Below are 25756 nucleotides of genomic sequence, written 5' to 3'. Positions count from 1 at the left end.
CTTGTAATGTTGTAGAGTGACTGCATCTGTATTATGTTTTTTATGTTTTCCACCAGGCTGGAAGACAAATTTCCCTATGGAGACACAATAAAGTTATTCTTATTTTATTCTAAGAATTAGTTTCATGTTCTCAAGGTTTCACACATCCTAAACTACTAGTTAGTTTATGTGCTGTGAACATACACAAAGCAACTGCAACACTTTCAACACTGAAAATAGACACTAATCAGTAATTGGATTATTTGTCAATTAAAAGATTAGTGGCACTGGTTGTATAATTGACTATCAAAAATCTAATTAATGCATAAACGGCTGCAGGGTAAACATTCTTTGTGGACATCATTTAAAAAAATTAGAAGACACACATAAGTAAAAAAAACTCCAGTCTTCCCTTATTTTGTTCTAGGTTTTCTTCAGAGGAACCAGACCACCATGGGTTCTGACTATTAAAGTTTTTCCTTGTGCAAACACAATGTTGGTCCATCCACTGAGGTTAGAAGACTGTTTGTTATGTCTGAATGATTCATAGGTCAGAGATAAGTGTCCTAAAAATGTATTTCTGAAATTGATGAGGTACTGCACTGAAAAAACATGAAAATGCAGCCAAAAAAAAGAAACCGAAGACAATCTTGAAGTTTCTTCAGAAACTTGGCCCCCTTTCAGCCAGGTTCGCAAAATGAGAGATGTTATTTTTTGTCTTTATGTTGTATTAAGTGAATTCAACATGATTATCTTCAAGTGCTTCTCATTCCTAAAGCTTGAAATCCTGCCAATTTGTTAAAAAGTGAATAAATACATAGCAAAAGTAAATGCTGCCTATGGATAAACCTCATGGGTTATTAGACAGAGCAAAGGGTATAAGTGAAACATGTCTGATGCAAACACAGGTTAGATGATAATGTTGCCAGTGAAGACTCCTGAGAACAGCAACATATTCTAAAACAAATCTATGAAAGACAAGCCTTACAGAAAGACTTGTTACAATATCATTTCCAAATAAGGGTGTAATTGTTCTTATTCCTTCAGGAAGCAGGTGCCAAAATTCTTCTTTTTTTTTTTTTTTATTGTGTCCTGTCTGGCAGAGTATCGCTCAGAATTGTTGTCTGAGTGCCAAGAAATTGCCCAACAGATTTACTTTCACAAGCAGAGCATCACCGCTAATGCTTTAAAGCTCTGCTTGATAATTATAGAAGAAACTTCTTTGGGAATATTTCAATTGTTACGGACACGGAGACTGAAATGAAAAGGAAAAATGAAGCTCAAAAAAGAGAGATGGGGAAAAAGGGGAGAAAAGGAGGAAAGAGTGGAGGAGAGAAAGAAGGATAAAGAGAATACAAGATTACACCCTGCTTGCTTATACAACTACAGCTGTTTTTTTTTTTTTTAAACAAAATAGTACACGGTAATTCTGAATGTAAAATGTATTTAGTGAGAGGTGCAGCCCAAAATAGAACATCTGTGTATTTGTCAACACCTGAAGCTTAACAACTGTGAGTATGAGTGTGGACGCGCTTTTGTACAGGTCCTTCTCAAAATATTAGCATATTGTGATAAAGTTCATTATTTTCCATAATGTCATGATGAAAATTTAACATTCATATATTTTAGATTCATTTCACACTAACTGAAATATTTCAGGTCTTTTATTGTCTTAATACGGATGATTTTGGCATACAGCTCAGGAAAACCCAAAATTCCTATCTCACAAAATTAGCATATCATTAAAAAGGTCTCTAAACGAGCTATGAACCTAATCATCTGGATCAACGAGTTAACTCTAAACACCTGCAAAAGATTCCTGAGGCCTTTAAAACTCCCAGCCTGGTTCATCACTCAAAACCCCAATCATGGGTAAGACTGCCGACCTGACTGCTGTCCAGAAGGCCACTATTGACACCCTCAAGCAAGAGGGTAAGACACAGAAAGAAATTTCTGAACGAATAGGCTGTTCCCAGAGTGCTGTATCAAGGCACCTCAGTGGGAAGTCTGTGGGAAGGAAAAAGTGTGGCAGAAAACGCTGCACAACGAGAAGAGGTGACCGGACCCTGAGGAAGATTGTGGAGAAGGGCCGATTCCAGACCTTGGGGGACCTGCGGAAGCAGTGGACTGAGTCTGGAGTAGAAACATCCAGAGCCACCGTGCACAGGCATGTGCAGGAAATGGGCTACAGGTGCCGCATTCCCCAGACCTGGGCTACAGAGAAGCAGCACTGGACTGTTGCTCAGTGGTCCAAAGTACTTTTTTCAGATGAAAGCAAATTCTGCATGTCATTCGGAAATCAAGGTGCCAGAGTCTGGAGGAAGACTGGGGAGAAGGAAATGCCAAAATGCCAGAAGTCCAGTGTCAAGTACCCACAGTCAGTGATGGTCTGGGGTGCCGTGTCAGCTGCTGGTGTTGGTCCACTGTGTTTTATCAAGGGCAGGGTCAATGCAGCTAGCTATCGGGAGATTTTGGAGCACTTCATGCTTCCATCTGCTGAAAAGCTTTATGGAGATGAAGATTTCATTTTTCAGCACGACCTGGCCCCTGCTCACAGTGCCAAAACCACTGGTAAATGGTTTACTGACCATGGTATCACTGTGCTCAATTGGCCTGCCAACTCTCCTGACCTGAACCTCATAGAAAATATGTGGGATATTGTGAAGAGAACGTTGAGAGACTCAAGACCCAACACTCTGGATGAGCTAAAGGCCGCTATCGAAGCATCCTGGGCCTCCATAAGACCTCAGCAGTGCCACAGGTTGATTGCCTCCATGCCACGCCGCATTGAAGCTGTCATTTCTGCAAAAGGATTCCCGACCAAGTGTTGAGTGCATAACTGTACATGATTATTTGAAGGTTGACGTTGTTTGTATTAAAAACACTTTTCTTTTATTGGTCGGATGAAATATGCTAATTTTGTGAGATAGGAATTTTGGGTTTTCATGAGCTGTATGCCACAATCATCCATATTAAGACAATAAAAGACCTGAAATATTTCAGTTAGTGTGCAATGAATCTAAAATATATGAATGTTAAATTTTCATCATTACATTATGGAAAATAATGAACTTTATCACAATATGCTAATTTTTTGAGAAGGACCTGTATACAAGGTTTCTCCACAAAAATATGCAATAGCGAGTGTGAGGACCCATAGGCCTACCCCATGGTCCCTGGACGGACACTGAGGAGATCTGAGTCACAGACATCTAAAGGCCCCCCAAAGCACAAGAACCCCAGGAGAACCACCGCCGGGACTACCACAACCCCCCCAGAGAAGAGCAGTGGAGAGTCCCAGGGGAACCACCCAGCAGCAACAGTGCAGAAGCCCCACATAAAATCACTCACACCCAACATAAGGATAACAACAATGGACGTCATACACTCACTCACACTCCCCATGCATACTCTATACTCCCAGGTCCAGGCGCCTGTACCCCCTCAGGGCAACCAGCCCCCGGACCCAGGAGGGGCAGAGGCAGGCAGACAGCGCCGGTACTGCCCAGACCCGGGTGACCCCGGCCCAGCTCCCGCCCCCCTGCCCCGAACCCAGTCTCCAACAACCCCCATCCACCTCCGGAGAGGGGGCTATGTACAAAAGAGGGGTCCACATGGCCCAAAGCAACCCGCCAACCGAAGCCGCCCCAGGACGGAGCAGTCCCGACCCCCCAACGAGCCCTGATCTCATCCCCATGAGTCTCCCACCCCTAGTGAACCCCAACAAGAACAAGAACCTTCCCACAGGGCCACCCCCAACAAGGACACCGATATCGAACACATCCCCCCGAACCCAAACGGCACGAATCCCCACCCCCACAGGTGCCAAAATTCTAAGTTATAAATGCTCCTTCATTCCACGAGCAATTATTGAAATGAGCATGTAAAATTCTCCGTTAGCACTTTGAAATAGAAGCACTATGTTTGGCGTTCATAATTGTTTTATTTCAAATAAGGTTGTCTAGGTCTATGTTTTGATATCTTTTACTGTATCTGCTTTAATGGCGCTATTGTTTTCAGTGATCTTGCCTCAGTTGTGTTTTACTTTCAATTGAAAAAGTAATTTCTGCTTCGAGGGACAATAAAGGCCCTCAACATAAAGGCCCTCTGGTTGAAAATATTTGTTGATTCATTTTATTTCTTCCACCTTAGAAACCTCACATCATGTCTATTCCAAGTTTTACCAGGTCTTCCTTAATATGTGTTGCTTTTTTTTGTTTGGGAAAAAAATCAAACCTGTCTCAGCTGAGCAATATCTGATTTATGGCTGAAAACAGCTAAATAAGGAGCAAAAAAAAAAAGTTGATTATTTAAAATGACATGCACTGTTTAATTGTGTTAACCTGTATGTTAAAGAATAATTCAGGGGGGAAAACACTTGTCTCCAACAGGTTATGTATGTTATCAAGGTAACTGGTTGTAACATTTCTCCACATCTGATATTAATAGTCATTTCAAGAAATTATGTGTTCCTCCCACAATCAGCCAACAATCTTGTTTAGACACACTCAACAACAGCCTAATAGTTTAGCTCCAAATGTTGGATGGAGCCAGAGGGGAGGACTGGGTGTTTAATAAAACTAATAATGACTGACTTATTGATGCACACCCCACTGAGCAAAAGAACATATCATTATTTCTAACCTGTTTCTGTTTCTGTCAATGGCTGCAAGCTCTGAGAATACTCTGGGAATTTTATGGAAGATGAGCACCTTCCTTCATAATAACCTGCATCAACTTTATGCCTTTATAAAATAAAGAACAACATATACACATTCATGCAGTACATATAAGCAATAACACAATGAATAAGCCCATAGTGGAACGTATAGTTGCACCCCTTCCTGTTTAGGTTTCAGATAATCAGTGGAATGTTTAAGTTACATTATTTTAACCATGCACAAGATAATTTCTCATCTTGATTCATTTTCATTTGCGTCCAAATCTAAGTGCAAATCATTTTGTGCATCAGAAAACAAAAAAGGAGAAAATGATCTATTATATACCATTTAAGGAAAATACACAGAAGGGTTGTAAACAATTTCAATAAAATTCCTATTCCAATCCAATTCTATTTCATTCCCAGAGTGTGTGTTGTTGTTGCTGTTTGTGCATGAGTGTGTAGAAAAGAAATGCTGTCTTTCATTGCGTCCTGACATGTCATTTACAGCCAAACGTTTGAAGATGGATGAGGGAGGAAAGAAATGTTGTCTCTGCTGATACATGAGGTACCACACACCACTGAGCACATTCACACAGAGACGCATCACTTACATGCACATCGCACACACGGAAACACACACAAACACAGCGCTGTCTGCTCATCCTCATGTAACAGAGCAGGCAACAGCATCTTGAATGGGATGCAGTGATATTGGCAGGGGAGGGAGATGATTGAACCCGGAGTGATAATTAAAAATATTTATACAGGTAGGGAGTGAAGCATCAGAGGATAAAGTAAATGAGGGAGAGCTTGCATTTAGGTGCATAAAGTGAAGGAATGTTTGCTGTAAAAATGAGATAAAGCATTGTCCTCATAAAGAAGTAAGAGAAAATGAAGGGAAAAACAGGGAAGGCAAAACAAGAAAATTATAGAATTCCAAGAAAATTATAGCTAACTTAAACAACAAATATCATCCCCTCCCTACCTGTCCCCTGGACTAAAGGTAATGAATAAATCTTACTGAGTGAGATTATATGGTCAGGAGTAGGTCATGGTTTTAATAAATGTAATCAAATGTAATAAAACATAAGAGATGAGGTCCAGCTACATGGATTATCATTTGGCTTGGATATTAAAAGGCTTGATTCCTTAAAACTGACATTTTCAGGGAAATTGTCACCCAGAAATGTCCTAACAAAGCAAACACCACTTTATTCGTATTTATTTATTTTAGACTTGTTTTGCAATGAGCTTTGCCTCCTGACACAAAAGATCATCCATAAACAGTTACAAAATTTAAAACAGTTGATTTCACCAACAAAGCTGGAAGTTTTATCACACCAAGTCATGCCACTGTTTCATGATATAACATAATGAGATATGTCTTTATGAAAGAGCATGTAATCCCCTTTTCCACTAGCTCTAGTTAGGCGGCGTGGCTCCACTCCACTCAATCTCTCTACCCGATACGGTACTTGTTGTTTTTCCACTGACCCGCTGACGTGTGGAACTATGGCATGAAGCCCTGCCTCCAGCCATCAATGTAGTGTGCTGTGCAGCTTTTAACGTCGCTGTGTGACATTGTCACCTTAGAGTAATCTGCATGAAACGGTAAGAACAAAATTATAAATAAATAGGAAATAAAAACATAAATAAACAAAATATAAATAATGTTTGCTTAGCAATGCTTCAAAGTTTGTCTGAAGAAATTACAATTTTGGCCTTTATGATAAAGTTTTTGTCTCAGCCATGGCAATAACAAGGACAAGGACTTTAAAGCAAAAACCACAGATGTTTGACCGCGATGAAGTTTTAGGTTGGATATTCGATATTCGTGCTCCGCAGATTCAGCGGGGTCTTCCTCCAGTTTTATCCTCCAGCTGCTCTCTGCCTGCTCCCTCCTCCTGCAGATGCTGGTTCGCTTAAGAACCGTTGATACATTTCAGAACCAAACACGCTGTGTTTGGGGAAATGTTCGTGCTGATTTTATGTGTGATCAGCTGGTTTAGGATGTTGTTAAATACAGCAGCCCACCTGCATGTAATTCAGAAAGCTGATGTGTCCATTTTCTTTTCTTTCAGCCTTCAGGTATGGTTTAAAATTTTTAAATAGTTAAATATTATTTCGGTTTGACCCACTCCGGCCATTGTGGTCCTTAATATTATGTAGTCGCTTTTGAGTTTTATAAACTTTTCCTTGCACCACCTCAGGGAAAACCTTTGCGTTTCTCTTGGTCCCATGGCCAATCAGTGAACAGCAGTCTGTTTATAATGCATGTAGTGCTTACTCAGCCCCAATCATACCTGCTCAGGAGCAGGGACCAAAAACGTAGGTACCGGTACAGAAAAAAAAATAATGGAAACGCTCGGAAAGCGAGTGGTGTGGAGTGGAGCCAGGCTAAAACGAGCCAGTGGAAAAGGGGCATAAGAATGACTGTTTTCCACCAGACAGACATCAAAACTGGTTTTGGAAATTATAAAGCAGGCTAACATTAAGCCTCTGGAGTGGCCCTGACCTCAATACTATTGACAATGTTGGGCAACGCTTAAATAACGCTTAAATAAATGAACTATACAATTTCTGCCAAGAAAAGTGGTCTGATGATAAAGCAAGATACACTATATGTCACGGTTCTGTCACAGTTTACTTGAAATTGGAACCCAGAATGCAGACGAGCAGGCAGCGTGATGGTAAGTGAAAAGGTTTTAATGACAAAAAAAAACAAAAACTCACTCACAGCAGGAGGCAGGAACAAAACAAACGGGCAGGCAAGACAGGCACGGCATGATAAAAAAAAAAACAAGACTTGGTTAGAGAACTAGACATGAGAGCTAGACATGAGCATGAGAGTGAAAGATGTTTCCGACAAGACTAACAGAACAGGTGTGAATATATGGCGAGAAAACCAGGTGGAGTAAGGAGACAGATTAACTTGAACAGGTGAGCTGAATAAACTTAATTGACAGACAGAACAAAACGTGGCTGCGGCAAAAACAGAGACTCTAAAAAATAAACTAGAAAAACATGAAGCAAAAGCATAACCAGATCCAAAAACCAAACTTGATAAAACATGAACAAGACGACAAAACAAAAGCATGACCAGGAAAATAAACAGAAACATGATTCAAAACTAAGAAGAATAATAACAAAAGAACGAGTCAAACCCTTAACTGTGAAAAACATAAGAAACCCGAAACCAAAAACCAAAAAACCCTACATCATGACATTATATTGCCAAACGTATTGGGTCACACCACCAAATCCATGAATTCTGGTGTTCCAATCACTTCCATGGTTGCAGGTGTATAAAGTTTGGTGTGAAGAAACTTGACTGGCCTGCACAGAGTCCTGACCTCAACCTTCTTGAACACCATTGGGATGAATTAGGGCGGAAGCTGCAATTCAGTTTTTTTCATCTAACTATGAACACACTCCTAAACCTTGTGGAAGATGTTTACAGAATAGTTAAAGTTTCTATTGCTGGCAGCAGTGGGTCCATCAGAAAACTGGACCAAATAGATTAAGAATGGGATGCCATCAAAGTTCATGTACATGAGACAAATCCTTTTGGCAATATAGTGTAACATTAAGCATATGATCTCAACCTATTGAAGATGCAAGGACCATGCTTAAAATTAGGCTCTCTGTGAGGAAAATACCTAATTACATGTATGTATATATTTGAACCTCAATGTAGAATTTAGATCTTTTGTCATGTGCACCTAGTATTTGTTTTTAACTTGCAGTGTATGCTGAATTCAATACACACACCTCTATTCCTTTCTCTGAAATATTTCCACCAGCTATTGGGTTAAAGATGTGCGTAGGCTTAAGAAATGTTAGCCTGTGTGGTCTCCCCTAAGACATGCTGCAGTAAGATCCTCACAAATGCTGCTAACTCAATAATCCACAGAGATGACAACAATCAATCAAAGGGAAAAGGGGTTTCTGCCAACCCAGACACACATGCAGGCATGCACAACCACACGAAACCCATACGGAACAATTAGTCCGCAATTCATGGGAAGTAGGCTGCTGGAGAGTGGGGCGGAATTTGATCAAAAGATACCAGTGCTCTTCCAGGAATAAAGCTCCGGCTACATAACCGGCCCGTAAAAGCCTTCCACCAACCTCCGGCAAGCACAAATTACTCCCTATGGAGTGACGGAATCTCTTTCTGTGCATTTTGGTTTTGAGTCTGTGTATCTGTGGAGAAGTATGCTGCCCACATAATGACTCCTCCCAAGATAAATACTCAGGGCAAGAGTATAGCAGGATGCAACAAGCCTCTTCCGCCCCTTCACTGCATCCATCGTCATCTCTGCTCTGAGTGTAGCTGTTTTCTTAATTTCTATTTATAACTCTCCCAAAACTCATCACTTCACTTAGTTTTTGAGCCACGTGATTCCAGATAAGGATCACAGAGCTCAATCCTGCTCCTTCTGTCAGATTATATTAGCTGGTGTGTACACCCAGGTGTGCATAAAATGGCAAGCAGAGCAGAAAAGAAAATTCAAGTCGACAGTTTTTCTCATCATAATCCCAAAACATTTCAGGCATCACCGCCTTCTTTGACGTGCCATGAAGGAGAAGAAGAGAGGGAAATAAGAGTGGTGAGAGGATCAGAGCCAGTGGAAGAGAGAGAAAAACAGAAAAATGGGAGGGAAAAAAGCACTTGATCTGCATAGTTAGAGAGCTTATTAAGACATGCATGTGTGCTGGAGATAAGCAGCTGAAGTCCTCAAAAACAATTCCAACCTGGATTTCAATCTAAGCACGTTGCAGTCTTTGTTCCCAACAGGTAGGAAAAACTCTAGATGAGGTGGTGGTTGTGTTGGCCCCTCGGAGCAAGAGGACACCAGCGACTGGTGACCCCTTTCCTTTCCACACCTCTCCACCTTAGCCCGCAGATATTATAAATCCCATCAGTTCCTCTTTTTCTCTGGGTGTCTTCTGTGAAATGTCCCCCGGTAACATGTTACTGGATGTGTCATCAGGAAGAGTGAGCGTGTGCCTGCCAATTCTATGTGACTTCAGGCAGCATGACTCAGTCTCCTCTGTGTTCAAGGGTATAACTCTGATGCAGACGTGGGGCGGTGAGGAGTGGCAGCGGATGTGAGGGACTGCTTTTAGGACTGCAAATTCTTTGGGTTCTTCTTTTTTTCAGACTGGCTTTTACAAATGGTTGATTTTGTTTACAAACAGCAGATTACCCCAACTGGCCAAGCCTGACAAAGTTAAATACCAGGGCATAATTCTCAAATGCTGCTGTTTCATGACTGCCTTGCCCTCTAGCTGGTATTATATGTGATGTCTGTAGTCACTGAATAAAGATCAAAACTGCACATCATGGTACATTTAAAAACCCATCCATACTCTCATTTTCTCCACTACTGCCTGATTTAAAAATCCTGATTTGATGTGAGAAAAGGAGCCTCTAAAGACCCCCAGAAATCAGTGCTTCTGAATTTTAGAAGATAAATTCACCCCAAGGAAGATAACTAGTATATAGTGCCTGAACCTAAGTTAATAAAGATATCAAGATGAACTTCTGCCTGGTAAAACCTGGAAACCTTGATTTAATGTGAAAACAAGTATTTTTTGGGGAAACAGGAGATCCGATAGAGAAGATTTAAAATATAACAACTACAGAAATACTTGAAAACAACAATGTCACAGTTTCACCTTTAACCCTTAGACAACAAGGTTGCCAGCACATTAACTTAATGTGGAAGCCACAAGATATCAAAATGTATAGCTATCAAGATATAATTATATGTAACAACATATATTAGCTAATTATTCAGGTTCTCTATGCCAGTAATATATTAGAGGACACTTCACGTTCACTGCAAGATAAAAATGTTTTAGAAGGTAAAACAGGAGTAAGTTGTTTCATTGTCAAAACAGCAGATGTAGGCCAGAAACAACATTTTGCAATAAAACCTTGTTGTTGAGATAAAAGTAATCTGCTGCTGGATAAACTACCCATTATCTGGGGTCCATGTTTGCAGTAACCCAAAGTCATTAAGACTCTTTATTTAAATATTTGTTTTCATTAGGTCATGATTCATTTTTCATGAGCCACGTCTTCCCACAACATTCAGTATTATTATTACATATTGCATGTTATCCTAACATTGTGTAGCCCTAGTTTTAACCAATATGCAATAATCCTAAGCCCAGGTAAGACATAAGTTGTCTTTGATTCAGGAGTGGCTTAACACAAGGAACGTGACAATAGCCCATGTCCTAAATGCCTTTATGTGTGTGTTTACCTTCCACTTAACTTTTTAATAATATGCTTAGAAAGGGTTCTCTATGAACACCCAGCTTCTTTACTGGTGATGCTTTTTGGCTTATCCTCTTTCTGGATGGTCTTAAACAATTTCAGCTGGCCATACCTTTGCCATAATATAACATTTCTAAATTAAAATGCAATAAAGTAATAATGTTACATGACATTAAATGTTTTGTAATATTTCAAAAGATATTTCTGAATATTTCAGATTGGTATTTTTATATATAAGATGAAGCCAAAATGGAAAGGTTTATGAAAAACCCTTCAACACTTCAAAAATCCTAGATACAGAATTTAAAGAGGCTTTATTTTTATAACTGTACACTCCAGTTAGCACCTATGACTATTACAGCCACTGTCTACAAGGTCACCTCAGCAGAAGAACAACTTTCATCTAAATGGCCTCCGTACATTCACACATTGACCTGGTTGAAAAACTGGGCATAAGGGGTGCAGCTGCCCTGCTCTGTGTTCTGGCACAAATCAAGAGCAAGATAGAAACAGGCTGCAGCTATAAGCCACATCGGTGTCTGGCACTTTTTAAAGGTTCCATGCTTCGCCAAGGCTTGTTTTTACGCTTTTACTCCCAGAAGACACTAAAGCACCTCTTTAAAACTTTCTCTAATCTAATTTCTCACCTCCTGCCAGGGTAAATATATTGGACCCCAGTGACTGCCTGGTCCCAATGAAAGTGTGTGACTAATGGTGTCAATCTCAGTCTATGTGTTATGGTGTTCGTGAGTGTATGTGTGGCTTTCAATGGACACATGGTGAGTTGGATAGATAGATAGCCCTCGGTGGTGCTTGGTCTACCAGACAGAGACAGGGATTAACAGGCAGGGTGCTTTTATAAGCCACTTTCTTCTTTTCTGTTTGAAATATGGTCTTTGCAGTGAAACACAAATCCGCAACTCCCTTTAAGTACCTCTCACTTTAGGCGATGACACTAAAAACATTTTAATGGCTAGAGCTTGTTGTTTTCAGTAAAAGTAAAGTGAATTAATTGAACAGCCCCTTTGCTAGGATGAAATTTGTTCAATGTCCATACTCTTGCTGTTATTGACATGCTAATATGTTACTGCCACTGGGCAGTGACTTATTAGCCTCATAAGAGAAAACACACTTTGAAGTAAATCTCCCCCAGGACATTAACAAACTACTTTGAACTTTTCTCTTTTTGTTGTCTGACTAGTGTTCTAGTGCCCTCTTTTGTAAAGTTCAGGTTTTAAACTTCTTAGCTTTGTCTCTAGAATCAACCTTAGCTCATTTTAACATAGAGGATGCTCAGCAACGCTAAACAATCAATTTCAGCAACAATTTGAATGTTGGCTGTGTGAAGTAGTTGTGTGGTATCTTATTTTACACAGTTTGGGTTTAAATTAGCCTCATCCACCATCCAATAGATTATAGCAGAGGGGACAGGACTTTTTCAACTTTTAAAGGTCCACATGTTCAATTACTTGTTATCAGAAATAGCTAATAGACATCTAGATGCAGCCACACAACTTGCTACAGTTCAAACTGAGCATCAGAGCTGGGATGAGGATCAGCTCCTCCAAGTCCGAGGCCATGGTTCTCAACCAGAAAAGGGTGGCTTGTCCTCTTCAGGTTGGAGGGGAGTTCCTGCCTCAAGTGGAGGAGTTTAAGTATCTCAGGGTCTTGTTCACGAGTGAGGGAAGAATGGAGCGGGAGATCGACAGACAGATCGGTGCGGCTGCCGCAGTAATGGGGGCGCTGTGGCGGTCCGTTGTGGTGAAGAGAGAGCTGAGCCGAAAAGCGAAGCTCTCGATTTACCGGTCGGTCCTTAGGGTGTCCGGGCACTCCTTTAGAGATAGGGTGAGGAGCTCGGCCATCCGGGAGGGGCTCGGAGTAGAGCCGCTGCTCCTCCACATCGAGAGGAGCAAGTTGGCTTGGGCATCTATACCGGATGCCTCCTGGACGCCTTCCTCGGGAGGTGTTCCAGGCACGTCCCACCGGGAGGAGGCCCAGGGGACGGCCCAGGACACGCTGGAGGGACTATGTCTCTCGGCTGGCCTGGGAACGCCTTGGGCTCCACCCGGAGGACCTGGAGGAGGTGTCTGGGGAGAGGGACGTCCGGGTGTCTCTGCTGAGTCTGCTGCCCCCGTGACCCGGTCCCGGGTAAAGCGGAAGACGACAACGAGCACAATTTGTCCCTCGGTCATGCTCAATTTCTGCTTCTTCAACTTTGACAATAGTCTTGATCCTAAAAGTTATAATTAGCTGTGTTAGTTGTTCTGAATAAGGCCATCCATATGTTTAATCTCTAACAGGATTAACGGGACTGTTCATGCTGCAGTGTTAAATGCATAGAAAGGCGGCATCGGAGCATTATTTTCCCAAAGTATTGTCACTAAACAAAAGGGTTATTAGTTTTAGTGAGTAGCAATATTTAGAATAAGATAAGTCTTAAATAAAATGTACAGCAGCAGCTGTTACTTCTTTTTAATCAAGATGACTCTTTGTCTCAGATATTTTTTCAAAGTTTGGATCTGAATCTCACAACATATTTACAGCAAAAAACATCTGAGCACTCATCAATCGCTTGCAAAACAATGACTAAAACCCCAGAGTTGATGTGGAAAATTTGATTGAGACGAATATGCATTCTGCTGAGTGTGATCTGTCAAGATAGTCATCCCAGCTGTAGACCTCCCGAAGCAATTTATTCAGTGCCACACTATAACAAATGATACCAATGGAACCATTGGAATGGAAAGGGAGAAATGGGCTCTCAAATAGCCCCAGTTTTATCTCCATTATGGCTGAATATTGCAGCGTCACCGATGTGGAACACACACACAGAAGCACCACCGTGAGCCTGCGCCTGGACGGTAGCGTTCGCATCTGCCAGCCCAGTGTTTTCACTATAACCACAACATTAATGATGTGTTAAATTGAACACATTAAAATGGAGACTGGTTGTAATAAAGGTCACCTGGGACAGAGAGGAGTGGGGGGTTCAGCCATAAGCACACACATATTATTAAAACTAACGTGCTCAGAGCATGAATGCTTACTCAAAGCTGCAAGCAAGATTAAAGCGAAGTTACCTCTGATAAGGAAAAGGGAAAGCTCACTTTATTCCAGCATATGAATGGATTTTAAACTGAGTTTATAAAAATGACAAAAAAAAGCACCCAGCTGGACTTGACTAAAGCAAATGGATCAAATTCGAATAAGTTAGAGTGACAGTTGCTCTAGGAGGAGGATGTATATTAAGCCCCATGTTTGCAGCAATCTAACCCCCGAGATGTTGTCTACCAGAATTCATCTCTCTTCTGAGGATGCCAACTAAGATTTATATCAAGTATCCTTCTCCTGTATCTTATTCAGTACACTTACTGCTTTCTGCAGTGAGGCATAAAAAGTGGTCAATGAAGAAATGCAGAAATTTTAAAAAGAGGTGAATGTAAAGAAAACACAGAGACCTCAGGTCTCTAGGGTCAAACTCATTAATAGCTCAAAGAGAGAGGTTAAACCTTCTCCCATCCCCCAATGCCTTTCTCTTTCACCTTTTACACACCTTTCTAGCTCACCAAAATCTACAGAGGCTCTTCTAAATCCAATGGCAATCAATAATTTAAACATATTCCAATCTCTAATCTCAGTGGGAGGCTGGGGGAGGGGGATGTGAGGTGAGGGTGTGGGCAGCACCATAAAATGGGGGAAGCAAGGAGATACCAGACAGCTTTGTTGGCTTTTTGCATTCATTAAACATTAAAGCAGAGCTTCCCCTTCATAAAAAACTTTGGGTTTCATTAAAACCCAGGTGAGATGATGACAAAATGAAGCTCCCGAGGTAGGGGATGTGAGTGTGAATTTGTTAAGGAGTCGGGTCACCTTGCCCTGTGACTCAGTGGAAGCCGCTGTTTAATCAACATCTTTTGATGGGCCTTTTTTTTGCACCTAAGGCCAGACATGACCTGTCAGGATCTGCTCTTCCGTGGATGAGGGCTGTTCAAGCGAAGTAATCAAGACAGCCTTGGCCAAGACCACAATCAGTGCTGATCACCAGGGGTCCAGCTGACAGCACAAGCTCACCACTAAGCACACAAACACAAATATACTGAGGTTAATTATGGCAACCTGCCTGTACTTCAAAAAAAAAAAAAAAAACAGAGACAATGTCAGACGAGGTTACACATCAGTGCAGTTCCTCTAGTCAAAAGTCTATTAGAATATATATATATATATATATATATATATATATACAGTTCAGACCAAAGGTTTGGACACACCTTCCCATTCAAAGAGTTTTCTTCACTGAAGGCATCAAAACTATGAATTAACACATGTGGAATTATATACTGAACAAAAAAGTGTGAAACAACTGAAAATATGTCTTATATTCTAGGTTCTTCAAAGTAGCCACCTTTTGCTTTGATTACTGCTCCGCACACTCTTGGCATTCTGTTGATGAGCTTCAAGAGGTAGTCACCTGAAATGGTTTTACAACAGTCTCGAAGGAGTTCCCAGAGATGCTTAGCACTTGTTGGCCCTTTTGCCTTCACTCTGCGGTCCAGCTCACCCCAAACCATCTCGATTGGGTTCAGGTCCAGTGACTGTGGAGGCCAGGTCATCTGGCGCAGCACCCCATCACTCTCCTTCTTGGTCAAATAGCCCTTACACAGCCTGGAGGTGTGTTTGGGGTCATTGTTGAAAAATAAATGATCGTCCAACTAAATGCAAACCGGATGGAATAGCATGCTGCTGCAAGATGCTATGGTAGCAATGCTGGTTCAGTATGCCTTCAATTTTGAATAAATCCCCAACAGTGTCACCAGCAAAGCACCCCCACACCATCACAGCTCCTCCAACATGCTTCACGGTGGGAACCAGGCATGTAGGGTCCATCCGTTCACCTCTTCTGTGCCGCACAAAGACACGGTGGTTGGAACCATAGATCTCAAACTTGGACTCATCAGACCAAAGCACAGATTTCCAGTGGTCTAATGTCCATTTCTTGTGTTTTTTAGCCCAAACATGTCTCTTCTGCTTGTTGCCCCTCCTCAGCAGTGGTTTCCTAGCAGCTATTTTACCATGAAGGCCTGATTCACACAGTCTCCTCTTAACAGTTGTTCTAGAGATGTGTCTGCTGCTAGACCTCTGTGTGGCATTGACCTGTTCTCTAATCTGAGCTGCTGTTAACCTGCGATTTCTGAGGCTGGTGACTCAGATGAACTTATTGTCCGCAGCAGAGGTGACTCTTGGTCTTCCTTTCCTGGGGCGGTCCTCATGTGAGCCAGTTTCTTTGTAGCGCTTGATGGTTTTTGCGACTGCACTTGGAGACACTTTCAAAGTTTTCCCAATTGTTCGGACTGACTGACCTTCATTTCTTACAGTAATGATGGCCACTCGTTTTTCTTTACTTAGCTGTTTTTTTCTTGCCATAATACAAATTCTAACAGTCTATTCAGTAGGACTATCAGCTGTGTACTGTATCCACCTCCTGCACAACACAACTGATGGTCCCAACCCCATTTATAAGGCTTGAAATCCAACTTATTAAACCTGACAGGGCACACCTGTGAAGTGAAAACCATTTCAGGTGACTACCTCTTGAAGCTCATCAACAGAATGCCAAGAGTGTGTTGCAGTAATCAAAGAAAAAGGTGGCTACTTTGAAGAACCTAGAATATAAGACATATTTTCAGTTGTTTCACACTTTTTTGTTCAGTATATAATTCCACATGTGTTAATTCATAGTTTTGATGCCTTCAGTGTGAAGCTACAATATTCATAGTCATGAAAATAAAGAAAACTTTTTGAATGGGAAGGTGTGTACTGTATATATATATATATGTGTGTGTATATATATATATATATATATATATATATATATATATATATATAAAACAGATGTAATGAGCAACAAGTTGAATTTTTATACAAGAACTGCACGAGTAGTATTTTACAATTTTTATTCAGCTAATGGGGAGAATGAGACTTACGTTCTTTGGCTTGAATCCCATCCCACCTAAGCTACAGCTGGGTATGTCTGGGGCAATTAATAAATAAAAATAAATTTAGTAAAAAATACAAGGGAAAAATATTAAGACATACATATAAATAAATACATTAAAATTAAGTCATTAATGAATAAAGTTGAAAATTGTAATGGATAATAAATAAATAAGGTAATTATTACAAAGGTGAATAAATAAAATAAATAAATAATTTAATTAAATATATGCATGTATGTCTCAATGAATAATTTATTACTCTCTGCATTTATTTATTTACTGCAGTTTTTGTGTGTTAAATCGTATGCATATTTATTTATTGAGCATTTATTTATTTATGTATATATTCTTAATTATGGCAGGATTGGTCCTCTATGGTTGATGATGGGAAGATGGGTAGAGTTAAATACAGCAATCCTGTAGGAAGCCAAAGTATACTTGAAGCTTGTCACGATGTGGTTTTGGATTGGACCAAAGTGCAGACAAGAGCTTGGCAGGATCATCTTTGTAATTCAAAAATTTATTTACAAGGTCAAAAACGTAGCAAAATCACTGCAGGTTTCCCAAGGCAAGGCGTGGCAAAAAACAAAGCATAATCATGGACGAGAACGAGGTGTGACGAACACAAGGAACCAGCAAAGAACAAAGACAAAAAACCAACTTATATACTGTGAGATAACAAAGGCAGATAATCAACGGAACAGGGAACAGGTGTGACAAAGAGGCAGAGAAGCAGAAGGAACAGGTGAAACAAATACAAAGGCTGAGGATGGGCAAAGTAACTAATAAACAATAAACAGAAACATAGACCAAGCAAACCTATAGACAAAGATAAATAATCAAATGGGGAATAAGAAAACTAGAATAATCATTACTAAAGTAAACAGAGAAACTAGAGGGAACATAGGAACAACAATAACAACCTGAGAACAAACAAAGAACCCATAAAGAAAACCTGAATACAAAAGTAAACAAACCTAACCACACTGACTGTATTAACTGGAAAGGAAACAGAAAATAAACTAGTAAACAAGAAGAGTGCAAAGGAACAAATAATAAAACACAATTAAACACAAAGATACTAAAGAGAAATAAAACTAGAGAATCCAGGGAAGACCAAGAACTATAATAATTACAATAATAATAATAATAATAATAATAATAAACCATACCAAGTGATAAGAAAACAACCAAAAAGAACTTAATGAGGGAGGAGAACAACAAAACACCAGGAGGCAGTAGAGGGAGCAAAAACAAACTAATAAACTTAATAGAAACATCTAGACAAAATAAACCATCACAAGAAACCATAAAACAAAGTCCAAAATGCCACGTGACAAAGCTGAAGCAAAGGCTCACCTTACAATACGACAACAGTCTTAAATTTACTGTCAAATCTACAAAATAACCGTTTAGATCTCCGACAGAACAGGCCAGACCTAATCTAATTAAGAATATGTGGTAGGACTTGAAATTTGCTGTTCACAGCCACTCTCCATCCAATCTGACAGAGCTTGAGCTATTTTTTTAAGAAGTATGGGGAAAATGTTCAGTCTGTTGATGTGCAAAGTTGGTAGAGACATACCCTAAAAGACTTTTAGCTGTAACTAACAAATGATTGACTGTAGGATGGTGAATACAAATGCATGCCACACTTCTGAGATTTTTACTAAAAGTGTCAGAACGACACATATCAAGAAGCAATCTAACATTACAAACACTGCTCCCATTTACATCTGGCCAATATGGTAATCAATGTAGGCAGAGGTTGTCTCTTTTAGAAATCACAAGCTGCTAAAACTAAATTAAATTGAAATTTTCCCATACAAACAGAAATGACCAAAGAAGCCATTGGGATTTCAGACACTACCTCTATGAAACTAGCTCCGTCTGACACACAGACACAATTTATTTCCTCAAGGATAAATCAGATAGAGATCCTTTCTTTGTTTGCCACTATCAGTACGAACTAAAGCAAACACCAAACAAATGGGTTTTTTGCCCCAAATAGCATGAATCACAGCCCGTAAAAGGGTTATAAAAACACAATAGAAAGCCCAGAAAGGCAAAGACAAAGAACAAAGTGGAGAGATAAAAGAGCTGTGAATATTTATTCTCCTCCTGCTGGTCTATCTTTTCTACCAACCTGGGGGTGCTGAGGAAATGCAGTTCATTATCATTAATCACACTACACTCCAGGTTCACAGAGCCTCACTAAAGAAGTTAAACACACTCTCAGCAAAACACCCAATGAACAAGTTACCCTGAACAGATGTCTGCTGCATCTGCAACCAGTTAAATAGAAATACTGTTGCACTTGCCAGCAGCATCTTTCACATTTCTCATCCCTCCGTGTTATATTCTATCACCTCTGCAGGGAACTGGTGAGGAATGGCAGGATTACCCAACATCATTGACCATAACTCCCCGTTCTGCAGGCCTGACAGCATATAATGTTTTACTGTCATGCAGTTTGTTTCAGCTGTAGTAATACCCCTTAATTACAGCAGGGTGAGGAACTAATATGTGAGGTATGAGGACCAGACCTTTTGTGTGTGCACATTTAAATTCAAATGTACAGAAACAAGATGCACTGATATCCATCAGCAGAATACATGCAGCAAGAAATTTGCATTTTACTGCTCTCATGAAGCAAATGATTAAGTCCTTGTGTATGTTGGACAAACAATGATACATTCCAGATAAAAATGATTTATTCTTTAGCTAAATAAATCATAGAACAGAACAAAGGAAGCCAGGTGACATACTTTAACATGTCTGTTAAATGTTCTTATGCATTCTCTGTGCAAATTACTCTTAAAATAGTTCAAACAGAAAATACAAGAACAGCTTGAGTCACAGAAACTTACTCATATTATTATTACTTTATAAACTGCTTTGGAAATTCAGAGTATTCTGATAATCGATGTTTAGGGTTAAGCTAAGGTTCAAAAAATGCCATTCCTTCTGGTTGCCAGTTTTGGGTTTAAAAAGAGAGCCGTTTGCTCTATTTCATGCTCAATAGTCCAAATTAGATTTCTAGATGCTAGGTCCAGAGCAACTAAATTAGCTCACAACTGACAAGCAAAATAAATGGCACTTTATGCCTATAACTGTTTGTATGTGACCCTCAGCACAACAAGGTCACATGAAACACCTAGAAAAGGATAGTGTAGAGCATGTGCCTTTGTGTCTTTCTTTACACAAAGAAGAAATAAACCATGTTGAGTGCAAAAAGACACTAACTTCGGAGACATAAACCTACTGTTTGCTGTTAATAAGTTGCTCGAACCAAGGTCCTTATTAATTGTCTTTTTTGTTTTTCCCACATTCTGTTTTAAATTTTAAATTTTACAAACAAAGCACATTCTTCAGTTATCCAGTAATATTGTTAATGCCTACATTATCAACAGTTCAATAAGAAATACCCCAGGTTTAAAGGTTAAAATATAATACTTTGTAAACCTCTTAAACATCTCCCAGTCAGTAATATTTTTGTAATTAAGAAAAGTAGCACACATTTTAAAGAAAAACATATCTTTCAACATAAACCTTAAAATGAAACCTATATTAATTCCCCACCACCCCTTTAATGTTCTAACAACACTTCATCTAAAGCACACATAACTGTATAATTTATTTCTACAGGACTATCTGATTCAGCATTGACAAGGTCTTCAGTAAAGGCAGGAACATGTTTGCTGAGATGCTAGCTGTTAGCTTCCTTTGCTCTACTTTATGACTCATTGATAAATGCGGTTCATAACATGGTTTCTTTGCAGGTTTAATTAATTAAAAAAAAACACATTGAGCAAGGACAAATATTTTTTTGTGGAGAACTTTCTAAAACTTTTTCCATCAACCTTTTCCAATTTAATACCCATTCTGCAGCACCAGGCTGCATCTGTTTTTCTTCACAAGAGATCAAATGCAAATCCTTGCAGCTCTTGTTTCTCTTGTCTTCTCAAAATCTCTCAAAAGCTTTTAGTGTTGGGTAAAGGCTGTAATCTTTACACAACATCAGACGTACTAACCTTTAACTCACAGTGAGGAATTTGCAGCTATAATTTCGGGTGTGTCTCAGACTGACGAAGGGTTCATGAACTACTTTTTATGAGTTAGCTTCTACCCATCAGTGCAGTTTGCTCAGTGAAAGTGCTGTATTTTCAGGGTCAGTGTTCACTTTTGAGCTTGCTCCCCTTGATCAGTGCAGGTGTGTGGAAGTCTGTGCCGGCCCAAGGGGTGTACCCGTATGAGATTCTCATCGTATGATAACCTTGACTAAAATTATCAAATTTTTGAGGTATTAACAAAAAGATTTAAGAACAAAAATGTATAACATGGTCTATTTGTTTAAAAACAGGTCGCAAACAGCAGCATTTCCTTATCTTATGGCACTTTTCAACTAAGCGACCCAGAACTTCATTTCCCGCCACCTTTTATTTTTCGTCAGGTTTGTGCATTGTCACAGAGGGGTCCAAAACTAGGGCTACTGATGTAAATTACATCCGGTTACGCTGACAGGGGCCTCCTTCAGCAAAAGCATTACTGATCTCTGCCAACTGTAACAGCAGATTCCAGACTCCCACTAAAAATGCTGTGAAATTCAACCAATATGGCATCATTGCAATCAAATTATTTCATGGTTTTATAGTCATGGTTTTTAAAGCCAATGAGAATTAATTTTAAATAAACCACACCAATACCGACTTTGGAGTGGGTCACAAAACAAAATATTTCCATCAATGCAAATACAGCCAATGATCGTGTCACAGTGATCACATGTATGTAAAATCATTCCCTACCTTATGGAAAAGTATAACTCTTTTTTTTTTCCGTGTCCTGTCCGACAGAGTATCGCTCAGAATTGTTGTCTGAGTGCCAAGAAATTACCCAACAGATTTACTTTCACAAGCGGAGCGTCACAGCTAATGCTTTAAAGCCCTGCTTGATATTTATAAAAGATACTTTATTATAAACTTCTTTAGGAATATTTCAATATTTATGGACATGGAGACTGAAATGAAAAGGAAAAAAGAAGCTCAAAAAAGAGAGAGATGGGGAAAAAGGGGAGAAAAGGAGGAAAGAGTGGAGGAGAGAAAGAAGGATGAAGATAATACAATATTACACCCTGCTTGCTTATATACCTGCAGCTGTTTTGTTTTTGTTTTTTTTTACAAAATAGTACACGGTAATTATGAATGTAAAATGTACTTAGTGAGAGGTGCAGCCCAATATAGAACATCTGTGTATCTGTCAACACCTGAAGCTTAACACCTGTGAGTATGAGTGTGGAGGTGCTTTTGTATACAAGGTTTCTCCACAAAAATATGCAATAGCTAGTGTCAGGAGCCACAGACCTCCCCCATGGTCCCTGGACGGACACTGAGGAGATCCAAGCCACAGACATCCAAAGGCCCCCCAAAGCACAGGAACCCCAGGAGAACCACCGCCGGGACTACCGCAACCCCCCCAGAGAAGAGTAGTGGAGAGTCCCAGGGGAACCACCCAGCAGCGACAGTGCAGAAGCCCCAGGGAGCCGCAGCGACAAGCTCACAAACCCCGCCGGCAGCCGTCCACGCCCGAGCAGATCCAGGCAGGGACCCCTCCGGAGAGGGGGCTATGTACAAAAGAGGGGTCCACATGGCCCAAACCAGCCCGCCAACCGGAGACGCCCGGAGCAGTCCAGACCCCCCAATGAGCCCCTCAGGGGCACACTCCCACAGGTGAACTCCATCTCCACGGCCGAGAAGCCGATGAAGCCACACCCACACACAGCGCAAGCTCCACACACAGCCCCGCTCTAAGAACCCCCGCCGCACCCTGCTCCCCCCCCCCTCCCCCCCTCATTAAGAACCACATTCTCATCATGACCCGTTGCTGACATTTACAATAGTCCTGTTTTTTACCTGTCGAAACCCTTCCGCTCCTTGTCAGCTCAAGAGCAACACCTCAAGCAACCAACCCTCTGAGACCAAAAAATATATATAAAATATTTTGGCTTAATTGTGTGTCTGAGTACAAACAAACCATTACAGAGACAGGGCCTCCAGCACTTGCTACTCTCCAGGGCTGATCAGGATCCTGACAACCATCCAGCACTGCTGTCTGCAACAGTTAGGCAGCAAAGGGAAAAAGGAACTGAGGCATTTCGATCAATATAGGCTCATTATCTGCTGCCTTCTGTCCCAGAGAGATGAGTCCCAGTGCTCGGCCGGCCTGTTGATGAGCACAGCGCACCACAATTCAATTAGGGTATGGCCGAGATGCCAAAAGAGGTTTGATCAAAGCACTCTGAGCTAATTAGCTCATGCTGTGGTTTACGAGGGCTATTTTTACATCTGAGGAGAAAACTGTGCTGTTTTGTTAATGGCAGTTTTCTACGGTGAACTGGACAGGGAATAACCTGGCTCATTGTAGATTCATAGGTAAAGGCCAAGAGAGAGCGAGGGATCCCTGATGCTGCTTGACACCCATGCTCACATTTATATTCATGCAGACAAAACACATACATGACTGGATGAGCCATCAAAAGGTCACAAAGGGGTTTAACACAACCCCTCTTCACAGATCACACTAGTCAGCATGGAGGTGTGATTGTGTTTGTGAGTTTGTGTGGCTCCAGGACAGGAAATGCGAGGTCATCAAGACACAGTGGCAAGGGGGAAATGAAGCTGTTCACAGAAATCCTCAGGAACTTTTTAAGGAACCAGCTGACATCTTTATGAAACCGGTTAAAAAGGGTTGACCTCCTTTCTGACAAGCAAAACAATCTGAGGCTTGCAAAGGAAAAACAGGTGTGTGGCTCGAGATGAATTCATACCCATGTAGGGGTGTCCTTTTCAAAAGAGACTTAGACACATTTTTACCATTTTCAACAGTGTCTGATTCTGTTATATGTCACTATTTAACATATTTGCAAAGCACATTAGAGAACACTCCAAGTTCTTGTCATAGACCTTGTAAGTCTTCCTTCTCTATGCAACTTTACATATTTGATCTATTTTATCAATGAAAGTACAGTCATATGCACTCAGGTATGATTTTTTTAATTAATTTGGTCTCATTTACTCAACTGTATTCAAATTCAAATTTCCTCCAATATAGTGATGATCATTTGCAATTTCTCTGTAATCTTGTGATGCAAAATGTATCATCAAATTTATAAGTTATCTCTATAATGATTATGTTTTTGGCAATATTTGCAAAACTTAAAAAAGAAGGATTTTCAAACGTAGACTGCATGGTAGAGCTGTTGTATTGGACCATATGTGACTTCATGAGTGAAACGTGGTTGATAAACTAGTGCAAATATGTGTCACTGATATAAAATCACCTAGTAAACTATTCTAGCCAATTAAAACAAGTACTTAAACAGTTCAAATTTAGGATTAAACATTCTACGGCCAGATTTAACAATTTCTTATCAGTATGACTTGACAGCAGTGTCTGTTCATTTTAAGGTTTTTGTGGATGATCAGCACTTGGTATGTTTTTATAATAAATAAATAAATAAATAAAGCACAAATAACGCAATAGATTGTCAGCATCATAGTTCTAAATATGTAACATATGAGGCAAATAACTACATGTAACCTGCAGAAATGGTAGGACTGATATTATGTATTACTCAGGGTTAAACATGATTAGGGTTAAAAGCTTGTTAAACCAGGGTTAAACCACTCCATTTTATCTGTGCATTCCTCTTCTTCTCCATTTAGTTTGTGTTTTGAATTACTTCATGCATGACACAATACATCAAAACTTTCCTGTGTCTTTGAAAGGCACATTTCATTGCTCACTTATTTTCTGTGGCATTTTACTTGTTCGTGTGAGCCGGCTCACATTTAATCCTGTCAGAAATTACACTGTCTCACCCCATCAAGTAAACTCTGCTCAGGGATGGAGGGAAAGACAAGCTTTAAGAGCATCATTTGAAACTGCACAGTTACATTCTTTAAAATGTAACTTTCAGGGACTTTCTGAGCTTGAAAAGCATGGTGAAGCTTCATTGGTCTCACATGCTTTAGTATAAGATGACTCCTGATTAACGCAACTCTCAAACGTTAAGATCACACAATAAATGCAAGAGTTCACTTGTTTACATAGAAAGGTAGCAGCAATAGGGGATCATACTGGGTAAGGCTTGAATATGTGTGGTGTTGGGCTCCTGCGGTGCTCTCTGTCTGAACAAAGAGCGGGGTCTTAATCACATTATTCAGATGGGAGTTAATGACTGGAACAGCTAAGTTCTTCAGAACAGCATGTTATCTTTTCATTTAGAGGAAACTTCAAACAACAATTGCACTTTTTTTTTTTACTAAACACAAAATCCAGAATTTCACTGTTTGTACTCACATTAAAGCTGATTTTGTATTTTTAAAAGTAGTAAAAGAAGAAAAAAGAAGAACACAAACTCACCAGCTGTAAAGTGCAAATAAAAATAAGAGTGCATCGTCCGCTGCAGCAACCCATTGTGTCAGCGTGGGGAAACGCGGCGACTCTATGAAGGACTTGGAATCGAGCTCTCAGTGCCGACCAGACTCAGTCTTGATCCAAACACCGGCTTTGTCCCATCCTTCTCCGGGAGCTTTATAACTGAGCCCTGGAAACAACGGCCAGAGTCGGTTGCCTCCGGTCTGGTTGCTCCGGACGTGTCTATTTACCTCCGCTGTGGCCGACCGCTCGTACTGGAGGTGACTGGCTGGGAGACTGGGATCAAGCCGGTGTGTGTAAAAAGGAGGAGGGGCAGGGAGGAGGGTGGTAGGTGGGAGGTGGTCGCAGGGGTACTGGTGGGACAGACAACCGGAGCTGCTGGGACTGAACGAC

At 40.4% G+C, this 25756-nt stretch overlaps 1 protein-coding gene across 2 annotated transcripts in view; it reads right to left on the bottom strand.

Moving 5' to 3' along the window:
* nkain4 (sodium/potassium transporting ATPase interacting 4) overlaps nt 1–25756 on the bottom strand; it is a 67821-nt gene extending 42065 nt beyond the window's left edge. Inside the window, exon 1 of one of the 2 annotated variants that reach the window (XM_047370156.1) lies at nt 25349–25756. In XM_047370156.1, coding sequence (XP_047226112.1) covers nt 25349–25402 — 54 coding nt within the window. In that variant the 5' untranslated portion in view covers nt 25403–25756. The remainder of the gene's footprint in view (nt 1–25348) is intronic. The other variant, XM_047370148.1, reaches the window with a different exon arrangement.

The sequence above is a fragment of the Girardinichthys multiradiatus genome, chromosome 1 (assembly GCF_021462225.1).
Source record: "Girardinichthys multiradiatus isolate DD_20200921_A chromosome 1, DD_fGirMul_XY1, whole genome shotgun sequence".
In the NCBI taxonomy this organism is placed as follows: domain Eukaryota; kingdom Metazoa; phylum Chordata; class Actinopteri; order Cyprinodontiformes; family Goodeidae; genus Girardinichthys; species Girardinichthys multiradiatus.
This window is presented reverse-complemented; position numbering and strand designations above follow the sequence as displayed.